At 45.2% G+C, this 22,645-nt stretch overlaps 1 protein-coding gene across 1 annotated transcript in view; it reads right to left on the bottom strand.

Annotated features, from left to right (window-relative positions):
• Positions 1-526: 526 nt before the first annotated feature.
• The window catches only part of ADAMTS7 (ADAM metallopeptidase with thrombospondin type 1 motif 7), a 95,879-nt gene continuing 73,760 nt past the window's right edge, over positions 527-22,645 (bottom strand). The window contains exons 17-24 of the mRNA XM_026648472.1: positions 19,438-19,564; positions 18,346-18,559; positions 9,927-11,843; positions 7,066-7,218; positions 6,095-6,268; positions 4,430-4,576; positions 3,189-3,348; positions 527-531 (exon numbers count right to left, since the gene is read on the bottom strand). Coding sequence (XP_026504257.1) covers positions 527-531; positions 3,189-3,348; positions 4,430-4,576; positions 6,095-6,268; positions 7,066-7,218; positions 9,927-11,843; positions 18,346-18,559; positions 19,438-19,564 — 2,897 coding nt within the window. The remainder of the gene's footprint in view (positions 532-3,188; positions 3,349-4,429; positions 4,577-6,094; positions 6,269-7,065; positions 7,219-9,926; positions 11,844-18,345; positions 18,560-19,437; positions 19,565-22,645) is intronic.

Genomic DNA, 22,645 nt, shown 5'->3' with positions numbered 1-22,645 from the left:
CTTCCCCATGGTAGATATTCCTTGGTGCCATTATAAAACAACTCCAGTCAAGGACCCTGCAGACCTACACACCCATCGGCTAGGCTAATCAGGCGTAGAGAGCTGAAAAACACATGCTGTCCACACACTGTTTAAAAAACATGTGCCAGATCTATGGCCATTCAATTGCACAGTGAAAGGACTAAAACTTTGCCAAAAACTCTTTTTATTAATAGGAGAAAACCTGCCTTGAATCAAGGGTGGTGAAGCAGGCAAAAGGGATGTTCCAGCTGCCCCAGCTTGCGGAGGAGGTGCGAGCGATCTGCTGTTATCAATGCTCTGCATTGCATTATTTTAAAGGCAAGACTGTCATCTCCTATTACGTTAGCAGCCTTCAGAAAGTTATGTTAATTTCACAGATGACAGCCCCTCCCCCCTGTAAATATACAAACTGGGCAAAACTCCTCCAGGCACAACCCTTTCCTGGCCAGTGCCGGGATCTGAAAGGGGACTAAACATTTCCCACGAACAATAAATGGTTCAAGTGTCACACTATGAGGAAGGGGACAGGGAAAGAGAATAACATATCAGGGGTTAATGAAGGTCCTAAACATACATTAAAGCCATGCATAAAAAGAATTCTAGCTGCTCCTTATAAACGTAATAAAGGAATATAGCTTGGAAAGGCCCCAATTCTCAGCCCATCAACCTGCCAGAATAGCTGGGCTGGGTTCTGGGTAGCGCCGAAGGGGTGGGGGAAAGAAACAACCCCCTTCCCTTCCCTGCTGTTCTGCAGCTCTGATGCTGCAGCAGCGTGCCCCCTGGGCAGGGTAGGAAGGTCTATGCAGCGTCTCATCCAATAGCACGACCCCATATGCATTGCTACATGGCAGCCGCTGCTCCACGGATGTCCATGCCACAGATCTGCGTACGCCTCCCTCTTTATATCACTCCCTTCCCACGTAGCAGAACTGTGTTGGCTCCACTTTGCCAGGCAACGCTCTGCACAGCCATGGTGGAGACAGGATTTCCCCCTCAAAGATTAGGTTTGCCCACTGTCGTTCAGCTTACCATCCACGATCTGCTCCCTCCAGTTAGTTACCCTGAGGGGTTCACGACTGAAATGTGAGGCTGGGATAACACAAACAATGGGAGGCTTTAAGTTCTGTTAGAAACAATATTTACATTGACTGAACCCAGAAAACGCATCGTGTTCCGATGCGGTTTTCAGTCCTCTTCAGAGCACAGCTTAGTAAGGGGCAAAGAGACCATAAATCCAAGGAAGAGCATGCCATTTAAACAACATTTACCAAGAGTGTGTGAAATGATGCAGCACTGTATTTCCCTGTACTTATTATAGGAAATAGCTGTGGGCACTCAGATCCTGTGGGCAAATGTTGAGTTTTTATCTAGTTACTGGTCTGGTCAATGTAGCTGGCTGGTACAGTATGAGTTCTGGGATGTTTCCAATCTCTGCAGGAGATATGGTAATTGCATTATTGCACAGATGTGCCGAGTCCTGCACTGTAAACCTGGAACTTACTTCAGTCCTTCATAAAACTCAGTATTGAGGGGACTTCTCCTGTATGGCAGGACAATTATGTAACTCAATATGGCAAGTTCACTGCACAGATGTTTAGGAGGCCTGAGAACCTCCAATTTCATTCTGTCTTTTCAGACGACACACTGCGCATTGTGCATGATTCATATCTGAAGTGGCCTAATAAATCTTCGCCATGCAATGCTTGACTCCTCACTGAGTGGGTGGAACTGCAGGCTGACAAATGTTTATAACATATGAACTAGTCGTGTTTATTTTACACGCTAGCCAGCCCCAATGAGAGGATGAGGGAAGCGAATGAGATGGCTGGGTGGGGGCACGGATGTTCAGATCAAAAGCTTCAGTCTGTTTTTTTTTTCCCCCAAGTAAATTCAAATTTCTTTGCTACATTTGCTCAGAATTAAATTCTCCATCTCAGAAACAGAGAATAAGGGGTCTGAACCAAGACCCATTAAAGTCAATGAGGGGCTTTCAATTGGTGCTGTCCTAACTGCTCTTACTGACGTCCACGGTAAATCTCATTTTGATTTCAATCAAAGCAGAGTTAGTCCAATGCTGAGCGCTTTTGAAAACCCCATAGTACAATGTCTATCCTGCTATTTAATAAGGCTGAGATGAAAATGTGATAACCTCCTGCAACATCTGCTCGGCAGCTAGCCAGACATTTTCAAGTCCAGGAAAACCATGTTTTCTTGTAAAGCTATTTCTAAATTCCGACGTGTGTTGGACATTACGTAAAGCACAACGCTGCATCACAAGAACAACCTTGCAAAGGGCTCAATCCTTCCTGGCGCTCAGCCTGATCCAGCCATGCACTGAGGCATGTGAGCAGTGCCATTCATTAAAGTGCTTTGCTGACTTGGGCCAGAGTGTTCAGCACCTCGAAGGACTAACCCTCAAAAGCCCAATTCTCCTGTCTGCCAAACTGGAACATCTGGATGGGTTTTAAACCACCCCTATTGCCTCATCGAAATATCATTGGCTCGAAGGCTGAACAGCGGCACTGACATTATCTATGCTTCACTGGAAAGGCCAGATCTGCAGTGGGTGTAAATCAGTTTAGCTCCAGTGAAGGCAAGGAAGCTACTGATTTATACAAGCTGAAGATCTGGCCCAGCGTCTGTGTATTGTGGCTGCTACAGTATCTTTACTTACCCCAGGTGAGCCCACTGGTACAAGTCTGAGTACGGTTAAATTTGATCTACTGTCAACCTTTAGAGGATTAATAATTCTAAGTCGTGATGATAAACTATGTTTTATTGTAACTTTCCTAAATGGGCTCCACATTGTGTGTGATTCCAATTGGTTTAGCTGTGGCATCATTACAGGGTTACCAACAAGATTGCACTAGAATACAGAAGTGATTTAATGCAAATATTTATTCTGAATGCAATCCCCCACTTTAGAGTTTCTTAACTGAAAGCAAAGTTCAATTGTCTACAATTCCCTTAGGTCATAACCAAACCTCAGCAGAGTTCATGAAATGCAGAATTTCTACACTGGAAAGCCTTGCACAAGTCCTTGTGCAGCTTGACTTGCTTAAAGAGAAAAATATGTAACGTTAATTTCACTGGAAAGAAGTATCCCTGAATTTTCTGTGCTAAGTTTTTGAAGCCATATGACCTTGCATTAGTTATTAAACACTTACTTGACTCGCTATTGTCACAGTCCTGGGGATTGCACTTCTGGGTGTTCTCTGGCCACTGTTCATGGTCACACAGGCTACTGTCTTCTTCAGCTTCACCAGTTTTTGTGTTCATGCACTTCACCTGTCGCCGCTGGATGCCACCACCACAGGTAGCTGTGCACTGCAGAAAGTTAATTAGCTGGGATATAATCAATTGCATCCAGAATTAAGGTTTATTTTTTATATGTTGCTGCTGGATTTGAGACTTCACTTAAATATCTATACGCTACATCGCTATTCACATGTTTAAAGTGGCATCCGAGCAAAATTCCTACACTGTCTTTGTAGAACTTATTTCTCTTTTATCCCCTGCCCCAGTTAGTTCTGTTTCTATGGGATACAAAGGCATTTCTATTGTACATAACCCAAAGTTTATCTGGTGCTGCTGCGCACATTAGCTTCCGCTAAGTGAACAGACCTCTATTAATTCTGCTGACTGAGGAGGTGGGAGGCTTCTTGTTTGGCTGAACACGAGGCACGGTTAGCAACACACGTCCATTAACCTTTATTGTCTTCATAGCTGGCCTGGCTCCTCCAGTTTTTATAAAGTATCTGGTCAAAACAGGACTTCTTTAGAAACAGAATTCCCCCGTGTGCCTTTTCTCAGCAGAGCTAGTCAATGAGAAACTCTTCATTGTGGTTTATTTTTGTCAATATTCTGTACAATTTATTGAAACTGAGTCACTCACAATACGTCTCCATTCAATTCTCAGATACATGGACATGGAATGGGACATCGGTCTGCACTGAAAACTTTTACCACCATAACTATGTCAGTTAGGGGTGTGATTTTTTGCCGACATCGTTATATTGGGAAATGCCCTAGTATAGACACAGTTATAGTGGTATAAGGTGATTTATACCAGCATCATTTATTTCATTTTGCCAAACCAAAATAAGCTAGACTGGTAGAAGCACTTTTATACATCTACACGAGGTTTTTTTTGCTGCTTTAACTACGCCAGGATAGTTAAAGTGGCAAAATGTTTAAGTGTAGACAAGACCTTATAAACTCTACTATAAATTGTGTGGGCTTGATTGCAGAAACCAGTGTTACAGACCAGGTAGTATAGCAGGTGTTTGCTTATCTGAGATCATAGTTAAGTCCCTGGAAAACTGCTGTACAAAAATAATACACGTGATTAATTCCCAAGAGAAATTCAGCTACAGGAGACATTTATTTCCCTTAAACATTTGCTCACCTCTCCCCATGATCCCACTACCCATTTGGTACATGGGTGAGTGTTGCAGGGTCTTGTGTTATTTGGCCTTAACATTTCATCACACCGTCCGAATTCTGGACACGTAACTAAACGCTCCTGCTCGCCGCTGCCGCATGACTCAGAGCACTAAGGAGAAACAAACAAACCATCAAATTGGAATCAGTCTGGAGTAACAGAAAGGGAAAAACACCCCACTTACTTGTTACTTACGGAATTACAGTGTGAAGTGGCCCTAAGAAAAATTTGCCTCCAGTGTTGAATGCCCATTTTTGTGATTATAACTATTGTCTGTGGGCGGTTTCAGTTGTGGAAGTGAGGCTACTAAATTGATTTGAAGTTTAACTCTTAGGCACACACCGCTTTGTAAGCATACAGCAGATCTCAGCTCATATACATTCACTACTTCCTAGATCCAAATACTTAGAGGGTCAGATTCTGCCCACAAGCAAAGGTCACACAATACTCCCACTGACTTCTCATCAACGAGAGTCGCACAAGTCGAACTGAATGTGGAATGTGGCCTACAAGCTGTCTGGCACTACTGTGTACTTAAATAATAGCCAGTATACGCTGCACTATGAGGCTAAGCAAAAGTAAAATGCCAGCGAAATGTATTTGCAGGGAAGGGAATGAAAAATAAGTGCTGATGTGAAACATCACATCACAAACCAGACAAAAAAAATATATTTACTGGATATACAGATAAGAAAATGAATGGGGCATCTAGTGATAAATGGATCCAAGTTAGGAAGATATTTGACTGGGAGAGTGTAGAGTAAACAATAGATTTCAAGGCCTTCAGATTCCTTTATTTAGCTGACAGGCTACTTTTAAAGCTGAAGGCAAAAGTGAACATGGAATAAAAGATAATGGGCTAATCCCATGCTGCAGTGTAAGCACGGGGGTTACGAAAGCAGGACTGTGCCAAACTCAGACTGGCGGGGAAGGAGAAAATCAGTGAAAAATAACATTTAATTAACCATTTAAACATTTTTCTGTGGAATCTTCCAACTGAAGATATCCTGGGATGCATCATTACGGGGCTTCACAAATACCAGAAGTCCCCTTGTAATCCCAGAATGCCTCATTCAGTGACATCTCCGGTAAACAAAGAAAAAACAGGAAAGGAAAACAGATAAGTTACAAGCTATTTTGGGGCTGAGTGCCTTCACCAGCCTGCTCAGGGGACCCTCTGGTGGGCACCGCAGATGGCTAGCTTCAGCTGGATTCTCCTACGTCCAACTAACAGCAGGGTTTGGAACACAGCACCAGATTTATTAATCTCCTAGTTTGTGGGGCTATTGATCTGTCTGTGGAAACCTATGGGGGCAAGTGGAAGAGAACATAGAGCAGCAGTTGCCTACTGGAATTTCCATTAGAACATTCAACCCGTGTCTGAGATTAACCCAATTTTCATCATAGTTTGGCAGTTCATCATTTAATAAACACTTGATAGTGTTGGGTTATTTGCAAACAGCTGTTAAAACATATTGAAAAGAACTTGGTCCATCTGTGCCTTCATGTATTCCTTACAGAGACACCTGCTGCATCAGGACCCTCTGAACTCTAGTGACGTTTGGACCAGGCCCATCTCCAATGATGTATTGCGTGCACCTTCTCTCTCTCTCTAGAAATCCCCCTCACCTCTCTCCAGGACGAGGTATACCAGTCCAGACAAGGCTTGGTTTGGCAGGGAGTCTGCATTGGGGGCTTGTAGAAAACAGCTTGACAATGAAAGGGCCGCAGAAGCCTCTGTTCTCTGGTGTCAACGCAGTGCACGTCCCGAACCTTCAGTCCCCCTCCGCAGTTCTTGGAGCACTGGGTAAACAATACAATGAGTCATGCTGGTGGAACGGAGGCAGTAACAGTGTCCAGACATGAATCTCTCTGGCAAAGTGGAGTTTACCCAGATATTAAAGAAATGAATTGTCAAGCTCTGTCTTTCATTAACTCTTTCAGTTTTTGCCTTTGGGTCTCTCCATGATTGTACCTGGTCCAAGCTGGAGAGGGTCCTAAGCATGACTACCACCACCAAGACTTTCCACTCTGAAAGGATTCTATTTGCATTTTCAGTGGCGACAGCTTTTTGAGGTCATGTCTCCACATCCACAGATCTCGAAAGTTAAGGCCTGTTAAAATCATCCATAGTAATCCTGCCGTTCCAGGAGCGTTGCCTACCATTTATTCTCAGTGGGATTGTCCAGTCTAGTTTTAAAAGTCTCCCGCTATGAGGGATTCTTGTGCAACTTTCTGAGAGCCGAACACCCCCAAGGTATTCCCCAATATCCTCCCACAACTCCCCTTTATTTCGCTTCAGCCCAGGCCTCTTTCGACCACCCTAAGTGATTCCACTCCTACTTTCGCTGACTCCCTTCCAAGCAGAGCGATTATGTTCCCACCAGTTACTCTTTACACTCACGGGGTTTCCTAGTTTGGGCTTCAGCCCCAACAGGAATGTTTACACGGCTATTCTTAGCTCCGCAGCCTGAGCCCAGCATGTCTGAGTCAACTGACCCTGGCTCTGAGACTTGATGGGGTGGATTTTCCTTTGCAGTGCAGCCATACCCAGAGACACCAATAAAGGGCAAGGAGAAGGGAAGTATATTTATGTTTACCTTACTCCAGTTTCCAATACGCCACGAGGAACATGGTCTCAGGTAACACCTTCGAGCAGGGACAGGTTTATTTGCAGCAACACAATCTTCATCTTTGCCTGTGCTACAATGCACTGTCCTCCAGCTAGCTCCTAAGCCACAGGTTGTGGAGCACTGGAACACAGTCAGTAACAGAGCAAAAATTAACCCCTGCCTCACCCACCCACAGAAACCAAAGTTCAGCAATCAGGGAGCAATGAGCTACACAGGCAGCAAAGCAAACAACTTGCCCTATGGTATTCGACAGGGATGAAACCACAAGAATGCAATAAAAATTAAATGGGATTCTTCAGAAATGTGTCTTAAAACCTGCAGGGCCCAATTCACCACTGGATTACTGCAGGCAGGGCCGGCTCCAGGCAGCAGCCTGGCAAGCAGGTGCTTGGGGCGGCCGCTCCGGAGAGGGGGCGGCAGGTCCAGCTATTCGGCGGCAATTCGGCGGACGGTCCCTCACTCCCAGTATTAAGGTTTATTTTTATTAAGGTCCTCGGAGCGAAGGACCTCCCGCCGAATTGCTGCTGCAGATCGCAATCGCGATCACGGCTTTTTTTTTTTTTTTTTTTTTTGGCTGCTTGGGGCGGACAAAACCCTGGAACCGGCCCTGACTGCGGGTCAGTGGCGTTACATCACTGTCAATGCAACAGTGAATCACAACCACAGAATGTAACAGAGACTGAAAGCCTTTCTATAGAACATTTAAACCATCCTAAAGAAGTTAATAGAGAACTTTATCCCTGCTAGCGAATTCTTTGTGTTAGTTTACAATTCCCCAGCCATATTCTCATTCTCTAGTCTAATCAATTCCTAGAGGACTTCAGGCTTCTTTGTGTTTTGGGAGGAAGAAGAGTAGGAAAGGAGTTCCTCTAGAATAACTTTAGTTGTGTGAGCTCTGGCTGGGAGACTGTGTCCTTTCTTCTCCACTCCAGCTTTGCCTTTTGAAATGCTTTACAGATTCATGCGTTTGACTGTTACTTAGCATTACCCACCATGAGTTTCTAACTGATTAAGAAGTAGCTGCACCTACTGGGCCATGAAGCCACGGGGTAAGTGGGTGCAGCTCCAGGGTCTTTAGTTGACCGGGGTGGATTTAGCCTGGTTAATTTTAGAGCTTCGTTTAATTAGCATTGCTGGCTTCGTTTGTTTAACTGCTCTCTGCAAAGAAACTCCTCCTCATTTCCTTTAAGGCCAAGCATTCGTCTCAAGTCTTTTTATGTGATACAAGTTCTGATAAACTTCTCTCTCCTATCAGTCCCCTTCCGAAGTGTAGAGCCTGCATCTTGTTCTCCTCTCTAGGCTCATCTCTAGCATCTTACTTTCCAGAGCACACATTATTCTCATGGTTAGGCAGCACTAAAGACTAATTACGAGGAGACTCTTGAGAAGTTTGCGTACAGAACTTAAGAATTTTGGGACAATCCTTAATATCAGTATAAGACAATCAAGCACACAAGATGTATAAAAAGGGCATTGAACGTGGGCATTATTCTAGCCCTGCATTAGGAACTGATGAGCCACATTCAGAATATGTGATTAAATTGTGCTCTCAGTTAAACCAACGTAATTCTGTTTCATTGCTGTGACGTAGATGTCCCTGAACAGCATATGACCCACTGCACATTGTGAACTCTGTAAAAGACATTCTCGATAGAGAAAGTGCAGCAGAGGGAAATTCAGACTATACTGGGGAAGCAGACAGGCACACTAACGTAGTCTCTCTTTGTGCTTTTTTGACTCTCATTTTATTACCATGCAATGAATTGCATCAGCCATTTGTCTGTCATTGTAAAGTCTATCCAAAGAATAGTCATAGGAAGCAATCACCATGCAATAAAGGGACACTAATAATTAGTGACAGTAGCTCAATAAGCAGACTTGGTGCTGTACGATTTTTCTGGTAAGCTGTAGTCTTGATGCGAGTAGAATCCCTGTGGTTTTATCAAGTTTTAAGGCTCTCTCAGACAAAGGTGTATCTGAGCTCTCTGGGGCAGGGTCTGCGTACTACGGTGTGTCTGTACAGAGCACAACAGGGCCCTGACCTGACAGGCCCCCAGGCACTCCAGTTATACAGATAGTGGAAGTGAGTTGGAAGCCCGTTTGTGGCCGGGAGCTGGCGCACTGCTAGTGCTATATATTTAGCCGCTGGGCGAAGTGAAGGGCTGGGCCTCATCACCGCTAGGGAACCGGGGGGACCCTTCACCGTGCGGCTTAGTGCACAATGGGAGTGTGCAGGCTGCTCCATGCTTCACCAAGTTAGGACTAAGTTAGGGTTAGGCCTCCAGTGGCTGCACAGCGTGTGGGAGGGACTATGGAGCCTTCTCCCTGCTCTCCCGCGTGCGAGGCCAACGTAAGGGCTGCTCTAACCACAGCCTTTGTGCTTAGGGGGCACAGGCTGCTTCAGTGGGAGGATAAGGTCGCAAAGGGGGTGGGTATAACTGCACCCCCCGTTGCACCAGCCAGCAGAGCCAGAGTGTGTGCAGGGGAGGCAGGCCGCGTCCCTTAGGAGCGTAACAATGTGTGTGCTCACCCATGCACTGGGAAGCTCTGGCCAGCTTCCTGCTCTTGGTCTCCACCCCCGGACAGGGCACCTCTGTGCCCCACCCCATACTGCTGACTAAGTGCCCCTAGCACCGCCTCGCACTTCATTCCTTCTGCTAACGCATGGAAATGGAGCTTGGCCAAGGAAAAGAATGGATCTGAGAGACAAGTACCTTTTCTGTAAGCCCAACAAGCGCGCCCTACACGACAAAGCCCTGCTAAAGGACCAGGCCCATCTGCCAGACAACGCCTGGGTTACTCTCTTCATAGGGTTCAGCTGTACTTGCCTCACTCCAGCGCCCAACTTCCCAGCTGGTCGTTACTATGGCAGCTCTGGTAGCAGGGAGCAATAGGAAAGAATCCTTTGTTTCTGCCTCCTGCCGCTGCTGCTCTGGAAGGCTGGGCGTGGGGAGAGACGTTCCACGGTCTCCAGCCCTGTTAGTAAATATCCTCTGGGTGCCCCATGGGGAGCTCTCATCCGGGCCCGCGCTTTCCTTTGGGCCTGCGTGGGTGGCCTCAGGCACATCAGAAAACACATCCTTTCTATAATGAGTCATCTTGATTTCATTTGCTTCCCTCTCAGCCCACCATGCTGTGGTTAACTCGGCTGGCCAAGCAGAAAGTGTCCCTTCTGGACCAGCTGTGGGGTTTGGATCTGAGGATACTGGCACGGCTGGTGCTTGGGCACCCTGGTGGGTTCGATTGTTTGATTTAAGTGTCCTGCTTTCTTGTGTGGATGGCTCATGCACATGGGGAGGCGTGGACCCCAGCGGGGGAAGAGCTGTCATGGCGGCTGCTCGCGTATCATGCGTCTGTGAAACAGCATTGAAATCATCTAGCTGCTTCTGTACATCCTCTGCACGGGATGTATGGTCATCCGGTTCCTTGTTATCTGACTTATATGAACCCATAGTGGGGTGAGTGTCTTCACTAGTGCCTCTTGTTTCCTGCTCAGATCTGTGTTCAGTGGAGAGGAAAGGGGTGTCTTTAGCTGCAGGATGCAGCGGCTCATTTGTCATTGGCTGGGGAGGCAGGTTATGTGGGGGCCTGTTCATGTCTGCACTCTCTGCTGTTGCGGTTATACCGGCCTGTGCTTTTTCATCTTCGGTTTTGGAGTCAGTGTCACCATCATCGATGAGGACCAAATGCATTTCATTGGTATCTTCCTGGCCTGGCTGGGCAATACCAGCCAAGCCATCATCTTCGCTGTCATTGTTCGCAGGAACCTCTGTGCTTTTACCATCCTCTTCTCTGCTTCCAGGCTCTCCTGTACTTCCCCAAATGTCATACATCTCTTCTCCACCAGCACTGCCCTTGTCAACAGGCAGTGGTGGAGTGGGGATGGCCAGATAAGGAGAACTGATAGAGGGGATGGTGACTGTCGCATCCTCTTCAGAAATGGTCCTTGTCAGCAGGACTCCTCGGGTTTTATCAGTGGGCAGATTATCCTGGCTGTTTATAGAGTAAAGGCTTGTTCCATTCTCAGTGGATGGATGATCTTTGGAAAGTGGCGTATGCATTTCCTCCTCCTCATCTCCAATGTAGGAGGGGGTTATGTAGTGGGCAGTAGCTGTCCCGATATCCTCATGTTCTTCAGTTATACTGAAGAGAGTTTTATCGTCTCCAACACCAGCTTTTTCCTTTTCTTCATTATGCACATCTGCAGAAGTATTTGTCTCACTTCTTGCTGAGTTTCCTTCACTGGGTTCTCCTTCTGGTTTTACATTATACGGAATGTTAGGAGACATTTCATTAGAAGCCTCGCCCTCAGCATCTGGTTTAAACCCCTCACTCTTGATGTCTTTCTCACCCAGGGGATCATAGGACAGATCTTCATGGAAATTGATAAAATTATAATCATAGTAAAAATCATCCACAAACACATTTCCCTTTTTGTTACTGCTGCTTGAAAAATCTTCCTCTGTGATGACATTCTCGTCTTTGGATTTTGGATTATTCGGAATTGAGGGGCTGAAGTGGGAAATGTGATGATTGGGAATGTAATTTATTTCATTAAATAGTTCTCTGCTTGAAGATCCGCTGCCAGACCAGTCAGTGTTGGCATTTTCTATTTTCTTCTGGCATTGCTTCAGGGAGCAAGCAGTTTCTGACAGTGGTCTCTGTGTAAGATCACAAGTTGTCCTAGTATTGTTACTGCAATAAACAAGGCGTCTTTGTGTTCCGTTTCCACATGTTACTGAGCACTAGAGAAGAAAAAGAAATGAAAATATCAAACAAGAGCATGAGAAACAGTAGTCAGTAAATGATAGTAAAGATGTGTATTATCATACAACCAAGGGAGTGGCTATGCAAATGAGATGATTTAATATTCACATGGGAGTGGCTATGCTAATATCAGTGCTAGCTCTCTGAGCCTGTAAAGCCAGAAGCCAGAAAACACTTGAATTGAGTAGCCTGCTCAGGCAATTAATAAAAATTCTGTACCTTCTCCAACCAACTTGACTCAGGAGTGTTTTACTAAATATTATGGCACTTCGTTCTGCTGGGTAGATATACAGTACCGAGATATCTATATATTACAAAAAAAGTCTGGTAGTGAGACTATAATTAAGGGTCATTCATATTTCCGTTACAAACCACTTTTCTGGTGTATTTATATCTCGGCCTATTTTGCTTCAGGCTGAAACTTGGCCTACATGCCGGCCAGAAAGTTTTCTTGGAGTTGGGGTTTGTGGAGAGGACTGGATAAGATGATCTAATAGCCCCAACTGCAGTTGCCATGAATTGTGGCCCTTCTCATGAAAGAGATTGTTAAATAAAGGGGTGATAACATGGGTGTGGGCCTGGTAAATGGAAAACCAAGGATTAATAAGACGTTTTGTTGAGGAAAAGCACATAATGGACCCATTGACATTATTCAGTATAAAAGAGACCCACAAATAGGAAATAAGGTCAGTGAAATTATCCTACCTAATATGTAAGTCATAATTCCATTAACATCACACTTGCTCTGAATAAGCCACAGATCGTTATGCTTAATTATAACTGATTTATGTAGCATTAGTCATGTATTACCAAGTCCCTTACATAATCAAACTAGAAAGGCAAACCTAAGCCCAGGGGATTTCAATAGAAATACCATCTATTTGGGTTGACAGTATATCAGTTTGGGTAAAAGGTTAATTTACAGCGACCAAAGCAAGGCAATCAGAAATCAAGGTGAATTGCACAGATTAAGTTCTCAGACTTTATAAGTCTGAGTTTATAAGTAGGGTCTGGCCAAGCAGTGCGTGGGGGCAGACCCATGTGAACGGGTGTGTGTGTGGATGGGGGTGGGTACGTTACATATGTGCAAAGGTCATTAGGTGCCAACTTTGTGCTTCCGCAGTTCCCCATGCTGCTGGGGGCCTAGCTAGCCCTTGGCACATATTAATGGCTCTCTGAGGGACCAATAAGGCAGCTGGGGCGTGAAGTGAGTGGAGTGGAGGTCACATCCTCTCCCGAGGACACACAGTGCGGGAGTTGGTTATGAGGATGTGCACAGAGCTGGCACACTGGTGGTCTATCCTGGGTGCTCGCCCACACTGGAGAAATCCTAGTTGCCCAGTGAGGGCTGTGATTTGGACCATTCGTGTCACTGGGCCATACACTAAAAAGGATAAATGTATTAATATCTTCAATCAAAATATGGGGAAAGCAGGCCCGTTCTCATGAACATACTAAGCCAGAGTTCAAGACTGTGTTTCTACTGCAATGGTTGAGGAGAGAGGAAGGTTGGCCCAATGATTAGGGCACAAGTCTTACTTAATTCCCTGCTCTGTCCCAGACTGCCAGTGTGACCCTGGGTAAGTCATTTAGTCTCTTGGTGCCTCAGTTTCCCATCTGTACAATGGGGATAACAGCACTGCCTTACCTCATAGGAGTGTTGTGAGGATAAATACATTGCAAATTGTGAGGTGCCCAGATTCTGTGGTGAAGGGGGGCAGTGTGAATAATTTGGATGGATGGACAAGTAGGGGTGACATTGTGCTGGGGGATCTTTATTCTGGCTTTATGTGCATCTGATGCTTAACGCTTTGGGGAAAACACTGGTTTCTTGAACTCTGTTCTCAGCATGTCAGTGAAGGATTTTCAAATACCTTTTTGGTTGTAAATGTAAATCAATTCATGATTTTCTAATTTTGCTCTCCCCATTGGGGAACCGAGGGCCAGGCCTGGACTAGCAAAGAGCTTATGATCTCCACTATGATTCCAGCTGGCTCCTGTGTGGGAGGACAGACCCAGTGAAGCATCTTCCCCATCCTTGGCCAGCCCTAAGGTTCCCTGCACTTATTAATTGCTGACTCAGCAGCTTACAGCCTCTGCCTGAGTATCAAAAGGCAGGACTGAGCCTTTGTTTACTGTAGGTTACAGGCTCTTTGGAAATGTAAAATATGAGTGAATCTGGGGTAAGGAATGTGCTTGGCACAAGGAGCAGTTTATTTATAACAAGTGCTCATTGCCAGACATTTATACCAGTTACGTAATAGCACTGAAATAACATGTTACAACGTACTAACATCTCTTAGCAGGATCTAAGCCCATTTCACACCACCCTGCTGCCACCATAAAAACACAACCAGAACAAGGAGCAATGTCTACAGCCCATTCCTTATTACGTACGCCAAAGCCTGAGAAAACAGGTGGCCCCAACACTGGACCCAGAACGTCAACAAGCTCAGGCAGCTAAGGCACAAGGGAACTGAGTCCCAGAGTAGAAAACCTCCACTGAGAACGCTCTGGCCCCAGTCTCCTGAGGTTTGAATCTAGGGGATCTCAGCAGGCTGATCTCAACTATCAGGATGGCACAAGGAGGGAGAGATTAGGAACTTCACAGGGGTGGCAACCAACAAGCACAGGAAAAGTTTAACAACATACTTTAGCCTTTTGACCACAGCATTGAACGGGGACTCAGGTTATGCTGATTATCTACCATGACCCCAGGGCCGCCCAGAGGGGGGGGGGGCAAGTGGGGAAATTTGCCCCGGGCCCCACAGGGGCCCCGCGAGCCCTGACCCGGTGGTGGTCCAGGTCTTCGGCAGCGGGTCCTTCAGTGCTGCCGGAGATGCGGAGCGACTGAAGGGCCCCCCCACAGCCGAAATGCCACCGAAGACCCGGACCGCCGCCGGGTGAGTACAAGCGCTGCAGCTCCCCCGCTTTGCCCCAGGCCCCCTGAATCCTCTGGGTGGCCCTGCATGACCCCCCAAGTCTTTTTCAGAGTAAGTTCTTCCCGGGCTAGCAGTCCCTATCCTGTAAATATGGCTTGCGTTCTTTGTTTCTAGCTGCATGACGTTGCGTTTGGCTATGTTGCAATGAATATTGTTTGCTTGCATTCAGTTTACAAAGTGATCTGGATTGTTTTGGATCACTGACCTGTCTTCTTCATTATTTACCACTCCCCCAATCTCTGTGTCATCTGCAAATTTTATCAGGAATGATTTTATGTTTTCTTCCAGATTGCTGATAAAAATGTGAAATAGCGAAGGGCCAAGAACTGTTCCCTGTGGGACCCACTGCAAACACACCCACTCAGTGATGATTCCCTGTTTACAATTACATTTTGAGACCCATCATTAGCCTGTTTTATCCATTTAATGTATGCCACATAGATTTTGGATTATTCCAGTTTCTTAATCAAAATGTCATGTGGTAACTTGTTAAAAGCCTTACAGAAGTCTACGTATATTACAACACTATTACCATTATCAGCCAAACTTGTAATTTCATAAAAAAAAATATCAAACATAAACCCATATTTGGCATAGATAATATTACTCTCATTTAATTCTCTATTAATTGAGTACCATATCAACCGTTGCATTATTTTGCCCAGGATCAATGTTAGGTTGGCAGGTCTATAAATACCCAGTTCTTCCAATTGACCCTTTTAAAATATTGGCACAACTTTAGTTCTCTTCCTGCCTTCTGGAACTTCCACAGTGTTCCAAGACATATTGAAAATCACCATATCTGGTCCAGAGGGCTCCTCAGCCAGCCCCTTTTAAACTTTTAGATGCAAGTTATCCAGACGTGTTGACCTGAGTTACTCTTGAAATGGAAAGTATTTCATCATCATCTGATATGAATACTTCATCTGTTCCCCCCCCCCCAACAGAAATATTTATTGAACACTTCTGCTTATTTTGCATTATTATGGTCAATTCTACCATCTCCATCTAGCAATGGAGTAACCACTGTTAGGATTACTTTTGTTTCTAGTACATTTTAATAAATCTCTTTGTTATTGTCTTTAACTCTGCTGGCCATAAAGGGCTACTTGTATCCTTTTGCTTCCCTTATCAATTTTCTACAATTCATGTTTCTAATTTATATTAATTGCTATAAATGTCCCCTTTCTCCCCTTTTATATATATATAAATTTTTTATAGCTGCTTTCACTTCCCCTTTAAGACAAGTTGGTTTTTTGATCAGTGAAGCCTTCTTTCTTGATTGTGGAATTGTGGCTTTTGGGGCATCTAGTAAAATGTTTTCTTAAACAGTTCCCAATTATCATTTACATTCTTCTGTTCACCTTTTCATTCTGTTGTGCTTTTGGTAAACAATTTAAAACCAAAACTTATTTTTAAGCTGGATAGTTTTAATATGATTTTTTAAAATTTGAAATTATGATTTTTAGTTAAAAATCCAATCTGTGATCAAAGCTGGCAATACAAAAAACCAAAAAGGTTATATTTTAATTAAAACGTGTGTATATATATAGATATATGTTCTATGGACATTTTTAATGAAAATGTAACTTCTTGGAAATTTATATACATAATGAAAAATTCCATTTTTGAAAAATAGCCAAATGTTAAAGAAAAAAATATTTTACAGAAAATAAACTCTTGCTTTGCCACCAGCTTTGGCTGACCTAGGTCTTTGCCAAACTCCTCCCACGTCCCCAAACCTCCCCATTCTTATGAGAACCCCTCTGCTACCTCAATTTACTTGGCTGATTCATCTGATTAAATAGCCATTAATAGCAGGGCATCATGTAAGCTGATCAGTGAACAGTCTGTGCAGCTCTGAATAGTCATACACTCTAGCCTGCTCTCTTGTTTAAAAGTGAAGCGTCTATTTCCTCATGACCATATATGACAGTGTATGTACAGAGCAGTTAACCACTCACAGACAAGGGTCTGTCTACACAGCAATTACAAACCGGCAGCAGGTCCATGCCAGCTGACTCAGGCTTGTGGGTCTTGGGCTAAGGAGCTATTTAACTGCGGTGTAGATGTTCGGGCTCGTGCTGGAGTCCAGGCTCTAGGATCCTCTGATGTGGGAGGGTCCCAGAGCTTGGGCTGCAGCCTGACCCTGAAGGTCTAGACTGCAATTAAACAGCCCCTGAGCCCGAGTCCCTTAGCCCGAGTCAGCTGGCATAGGCCAGCTGTAGTGTAGACATACCCTTAGTGCAGTGTTTCCCAAACTTGGGACGTCGTTTGTTCAGGGAAAGCCCCTGGCGGGCCTGGCCGGTTTGTTTACCTGCCGCATCCGCAGGTTCGGCCGATCGCAGCTCCCACTGGCCGAACCTGCGGATGGGGGCGGCGGCCAGCACATCCCTCGGCCCGCGCTGCTCCCAGCCGCTCCCATTGGCCTGGAGTAGCCAACAGTGGCCATTGGGAGCCGCGATCGGCGGAAGCTGCGGATGCGGCAGGTAAACACACCGGCCCGGCCCGCCAGGGGTTTTCCCTACACAAGCGGCATCCCAAGTTTGGGAAACACTGCCTTAGTGTGTACACACATACAAACTCTCATGACTTCCCTAAAACTCCGTGTTGCAGTGGGCTCAAAACATTTGCAGGATTCTGCCAAAGTTTAGGGTGGAAACTCGTGGTGCTGCGAAATATTTAAAAGGCTTTAAAAGCTTTTCTTTCTGTCAATCTAATTCTTTGCACTAAGCACTGAGTATTTACTAGTCCCTGATGGAGGAAACAGCCAAATTTGAAGAAGGAAAAAAGATTATAACAGCCTCGGGGTGATTCTTTATTTTAAGATCTGTCTGGGTCACAAACCTGCCTTTCACTTGATCTGGTTTTTATAATTGCAGCTCCTCAAAAAAAGAGAGAATTAAAATGAATTTTAATGTTTAAATTGTCAGGACTCCAACTATTTCCAGGAATGTCTAACAGGTGGAGTTTGAATGAGAGCTAGACACCTCCTGCCCCTCCCCCAACCTGAGTTTTCTGTCTGAATTCCTCTCCTTCCCCCCTCTTTAAAATGGTTTAATCTGAGCCAGCCCCTGTGTAAAGTATTTCACTGCTCAGATTGTTCTAGGATGTAGTGATTCCCCAGAGAATTCTTAATGAGGGCCCTGTGCTTTGCATGTGAGTGCGGTAATGAACAAGCCACCTGAATCAAGGATTAGTTCTCTAAGCCGGTGGGTCTCAACTTTTTTTCATTTTCGAATGGAGGTGCGGACCCCTTTGGAAATCTTAGACATAGTCTGAGGACCCCCAAGGGTCCATGCACCACAGGTTGAAAACCATGGTTCTACGGTAACGACAACCTTTCGCAGACCCCTTAGCCATAGTCTGCAGATCCCCAGGGGCTGAGAACCACTGGACCCCGGCTGAGAACCACTACTCTAAAATTCACTGTGGTTCCAGCAGAGCCCAGTGTTCCCTGAGCATGTTTCTCTAAGTGACCCTTCAAGCTTCCCAAGGACCTGAGACTAACGTGCTCTTTACCCTTTGACTTTCTCACCTCAGACCAGTTGCCCATGGCCCATTGAGCAGGACAGAGGATATCCCTATTACAGGGCGCAGTGGCGTCTGGCTTGGAGAGATGCTGACATTCTGTGTGCTGCAAAGCCCGCTGTTCGTCCAGCCACACACTTTGAATGCAAAGGACCGTCCTCTTCATGAGCCCAGCTTCACCACAAGTGGCAGAGCATTTCTGCCACTCGCCAACCCACCACCTAGGAAAATGAAAGGGGAAAAGGTGGGAGCTGAAGTGAGCATTCATATTAGCAGGTTTGTTGCTAGCCACAATGCAGTATCTATCCTCCTTGATAAAGCAACACACTCAGTGTTACAGACACGTTCACATCTCCACGTTCTCAGCTGGATTTCAAACACTCCAAGCTGCACGGGCTTTGGGAGCCTGGAGTGTAGTTTAGGTGTAAAGACAGAAGCCGTTTGCAAAGCAGAGGCTAGTTGGGACTGCTCTCCTGCTCTTCTATCTAGAGGTCAGAGGGGTGGGGGTCACTAGGGAAACTTGGCTCCTGGATCAGGGTTTTGGATTTCAACCTTCCCAAAAGTTCAGGGCATTGGGATTCAGGATCTGTGCTTGAGATTATCTGCAGCACTGTGTGGCATGAGTTGTCATCTACAGAGCAGCATGCGAGTTCATGGCCCTTTCCAGCAAGGTCTGAACCCAGAGGAGCTCAGACCCAGCACCTCTTAACTTCCATTGATTTCAATAGGAATTAGGCACCTAAATACCTTTGAGGATCTGTCTACGGGCCCAAGCTGCAAATGCCTATTCACAGGGACATCAGTGAGGCTCTGCATAGGAGCAAAAGGTCTCTTGTATGGATCCAGTTGCAGGATTGGGGCCGTAGTTCTTACCAGATGCCAGGGTGGAGGGAGTCAGATGCAGAATCATGGAGTCCAGTGGTCACTTTTATACAGACAGGCCAGCGCCCAGGCTGCTGTAGGTAAGCGTAGCTCTGCTGACTTCAGATGCTAATTTGCACCAGCTGAGGCTCTGCCCTCCTGCAGCCACTCTGTTAAGTAGTGAGAGCATCCAGGGCTGGATGAGAATGAGAAGATGGGAAAGCAAAGGAAAGCAAACCTGGCTGGGCAGGGCTCTTCGCTACACGTCCTCTGCTTGTCGTCGGGTCGGGTTAATGAGTCACAGTACCGCTCCTCCACTATCCCAGCCATCTTTTCCACACAGTGCACGATCTGTCTCTGAACACCTGGCGACAGAGAGAGGCAGCAAACACGGGTTCAGTTTGGCAAGCAGGGCCCTCGCTGAAAATGGCTTTGGCATGTCAAGAGCTGAGTGTTTGAGCTGCACACCTGCAGGTAGCTGTTACAATCAGCCCCCTTGACAGGGGGCTCGAGGCATGGAATGTTATAATGAAGTGGCCTCGGAATGAAATGATTTGGGCCTCAGGTCAGCAGATGTCAGGTTAGATTGCAGCGCTCCAAGACACACATGCACAGCACTTATCATAAAGTACCAACAACCAGCGCCTTTGTCTGACTTTCCCTTTGTTAGCCAGTCTGCCGGCAGCTCCCTCCCTCAACTCCCTAATTTAAATCAACCAAAAAAGTAGCCTCTAAAAAATAAAAAATGAAAGATGATAATGCTGACTATGTAGGAGGAATAAAATGAACTCCCCACAATACAGCCTTTAAAATGGTAAGCTACAAAAACATCAGTCAGGCACTGGCGTAGTCTGGTTTTTATTCTCTTGTTTCATTAACCCCAAGGTGTTTGGCCATTAAAAATCCATTGCTAACATGTTACAGGAGGCCTTCATATAACCTGACTTACTAAGAAGAAAAGAAAAAATCCTTAAAAATTAAATGACTTGAAAAGTCTGTTTCTGCAGTTTGTCCGTGATGCCTGCCCAGAATCTTTCATATCGTTCATGAAACTCACAAATTGTCAACTTTCTGCTAGCAGCCACTTCATTTTGCTCCCTCTCTCACTCATCTGCACTGGACCAGCTTGTTGGCGGAACAATGCTTGCATTGTCCATGGATGTGAAACGGGCAGGAGGAAACCCAATACGTGATATGTTATCACGATCAGATTTCTGGAACTGCACAGTGCTGGAAAAGAATCCTGGATACACATCTCCCACTGGTCGGTGCAGCGTGGAGGTGAAGGGTTAGAAATAGTACCAATCCACCCAGGGCACCGAGTCTCTAAAGTAAAAAACACAGCAGGCAATGCAAGATTTTCCCCAGGGAAGCAGGATGTGTTATCTGTTTGGCTGGAATGAGATAAATTCTTAGATTCTGACTTTAGATCCAATCTAGGGCACTCCAAGCAGAAACCTATAGATCAATGGTAGAAAGATCTTGTAAATGTGTAGCTGTCAAAAAAAGAAAGAAAGAAAGAAAGAAAGAAATGTGTCAGATTATATTTTGCCAACTCACTTTCAAAGCTCAGGGTGGTCAGGTAATAACACAGAATAAGCAAGGGCATTTAAGTTCCCTGGTCCCTTGAATACAGTAGGTATTTAAACAAATCAGAGTTTGCTCAATAATGTAAAATGAAGATAATTTGCCTCATTACACTTTAACCTTCACTCTGAGTGAAACTTCACATCCCATGTGTTCTGTTAATCCATTCCGAAAGAGTGAAGCATACATTTCTCAGTCTAGCTGACTTTTCATAGAAGTGTAGGACTGGAAGGGACCTCAACAGGTCATCTAGTCCAGTCCCCTGCACTCAAGGCAGGACAAAGTATTGTATTTCAGTTTAAGGAAAACAAGGAAGAAAGAGCAAATATCAAGTCTCCAGGAGAGAATGAATACCTGTATTGTGGCTCACTCTGTTACCGTCTGTGTCTGCACGCAGCCCATGTGGTAGCTGCCTCACAGTTGCCTCTGCAGCAGTCAGAGAGGCCATTCTACTTTAAAGTTCCAGCACACAAAGAAGTGGACTGCTACTTTCTTTTTTTAATTGCACAATGTGCAGGTTTCGCTAATGGAAAAGCTCTCTGCAATGTGGTTTAGCAATCAGGTAAATTACACACAGCCTCTTCTGGCTGGGGGTGCATAAACTGACTCTCTCAATGCAGAGCATTTCTGAACAGTAGAGCCTCAGAAACAATGTAGGTAGCATGATCTATACCTGCCACCATCTCCATTGGACCCCCGGGGATAGGCTCCCCATGTCATGCATCTGGTGCAGTAATAAAGGTATTTCTGTAACATAGTGTAATTATGATAAGAACTCCAATGGGGGAGTGCAAGTTTCCCTACATGAAATCCTGGCCCCACTGAAGTCAATGGGAGTGTTGCTTAATTTTTCAGACCCTCCAGCTTATTTTAACACAATTGTTTGCACGAACAAACATGTATCTATCCACTTACTCATAACCTTGACTAGCTAAAATAGGAAGCATCTGGTGAAAGGATAAGAAAGATCCCCTGCTGACTCTTCCTGCAATGGGCATGTTGTTCATTATTACCTATGACAACATTGTGTATGACAAACTTCATTTCCTTTCGATTATAAACAAGTTGAAACATTAAAAAAACAAAAAACCCAGCTGTGAACCAATCTCTCTGCAGGTGGAGGGAGCTCACCATTCAAGGAGCTGGAGGGTTTCTCAACTTCCAATCATTGATAGTTTTTGATCCTTTGTACATATTATTTAGTTGCCAATTGTAAGCAAGGCACGAGAAGTAATTCTTCCGCTCTACTCCACGCTGATTAGGCCTCAGCTGGAGTATTATTGTGTCCAGTTCTGGATGCCACATTTCAGGAATGATGTGGATAAATTGGAGAAAGTCCAGAGAAGAGCAATAAAAATTATTAAAGGTCTAGAACACATGACCTATGAGGGAAGATTGAAAAAATTGGGTTTGTTTTGTCTGGAGAAGAGAAGATTGAGAGGGGACATGATAACAGTTTTCAAGTACACAAAAGGTTGTTATAAGGAGGAGGAAGAAAAATGGTTCTCCTTAACCTCTGAGGATAGGACAAGAAACAATGGACTTAAATTGCAGCAAGGGCGGTTTAGGTTGGACATTAGGAAAAACTTCCTAACTGTCAGGGTGGTTAAGCATTGGAATAAATTGCCCAGGGAGGTTGTGGAATCTCCATCTTTGGAGATTTTAAAGAGCAGGTTAGACAAACACCTGTCAGGGATGGTCTGACAATACTTAGTCCTGCCATGAGTGCCAGGACTGGACTAGATGACCTCTTGAGGTCCCTTCCAGGCCTATGATTCTATGAACATCTGCCTTTGTATACACAACCCAAAACGGCACCAGCCTTTCCTCCATCCATATTCTATTTCAACCTCATGTCT

Source organism: Terrapene carolina, unplaced genomic scaffold (genome assembly GCF_002925995.2).
Source record: "Terrapene carolina triunguis isolate 2854851 unplaced genomic scaffold, T_m_triunguis-2.0 Scaffold67, whole genome shotgun sequence".
NCBI lineage: Eukaryota > Metazoa > Chordata > Testudines > Emydidae > Terrapene > Terrapene triunguis.
The sequence above is the reverse complement of the archived record's forward strand: the minus strand, read 5'-3'. Positions and strand labels throughout refer to the sequence as shown.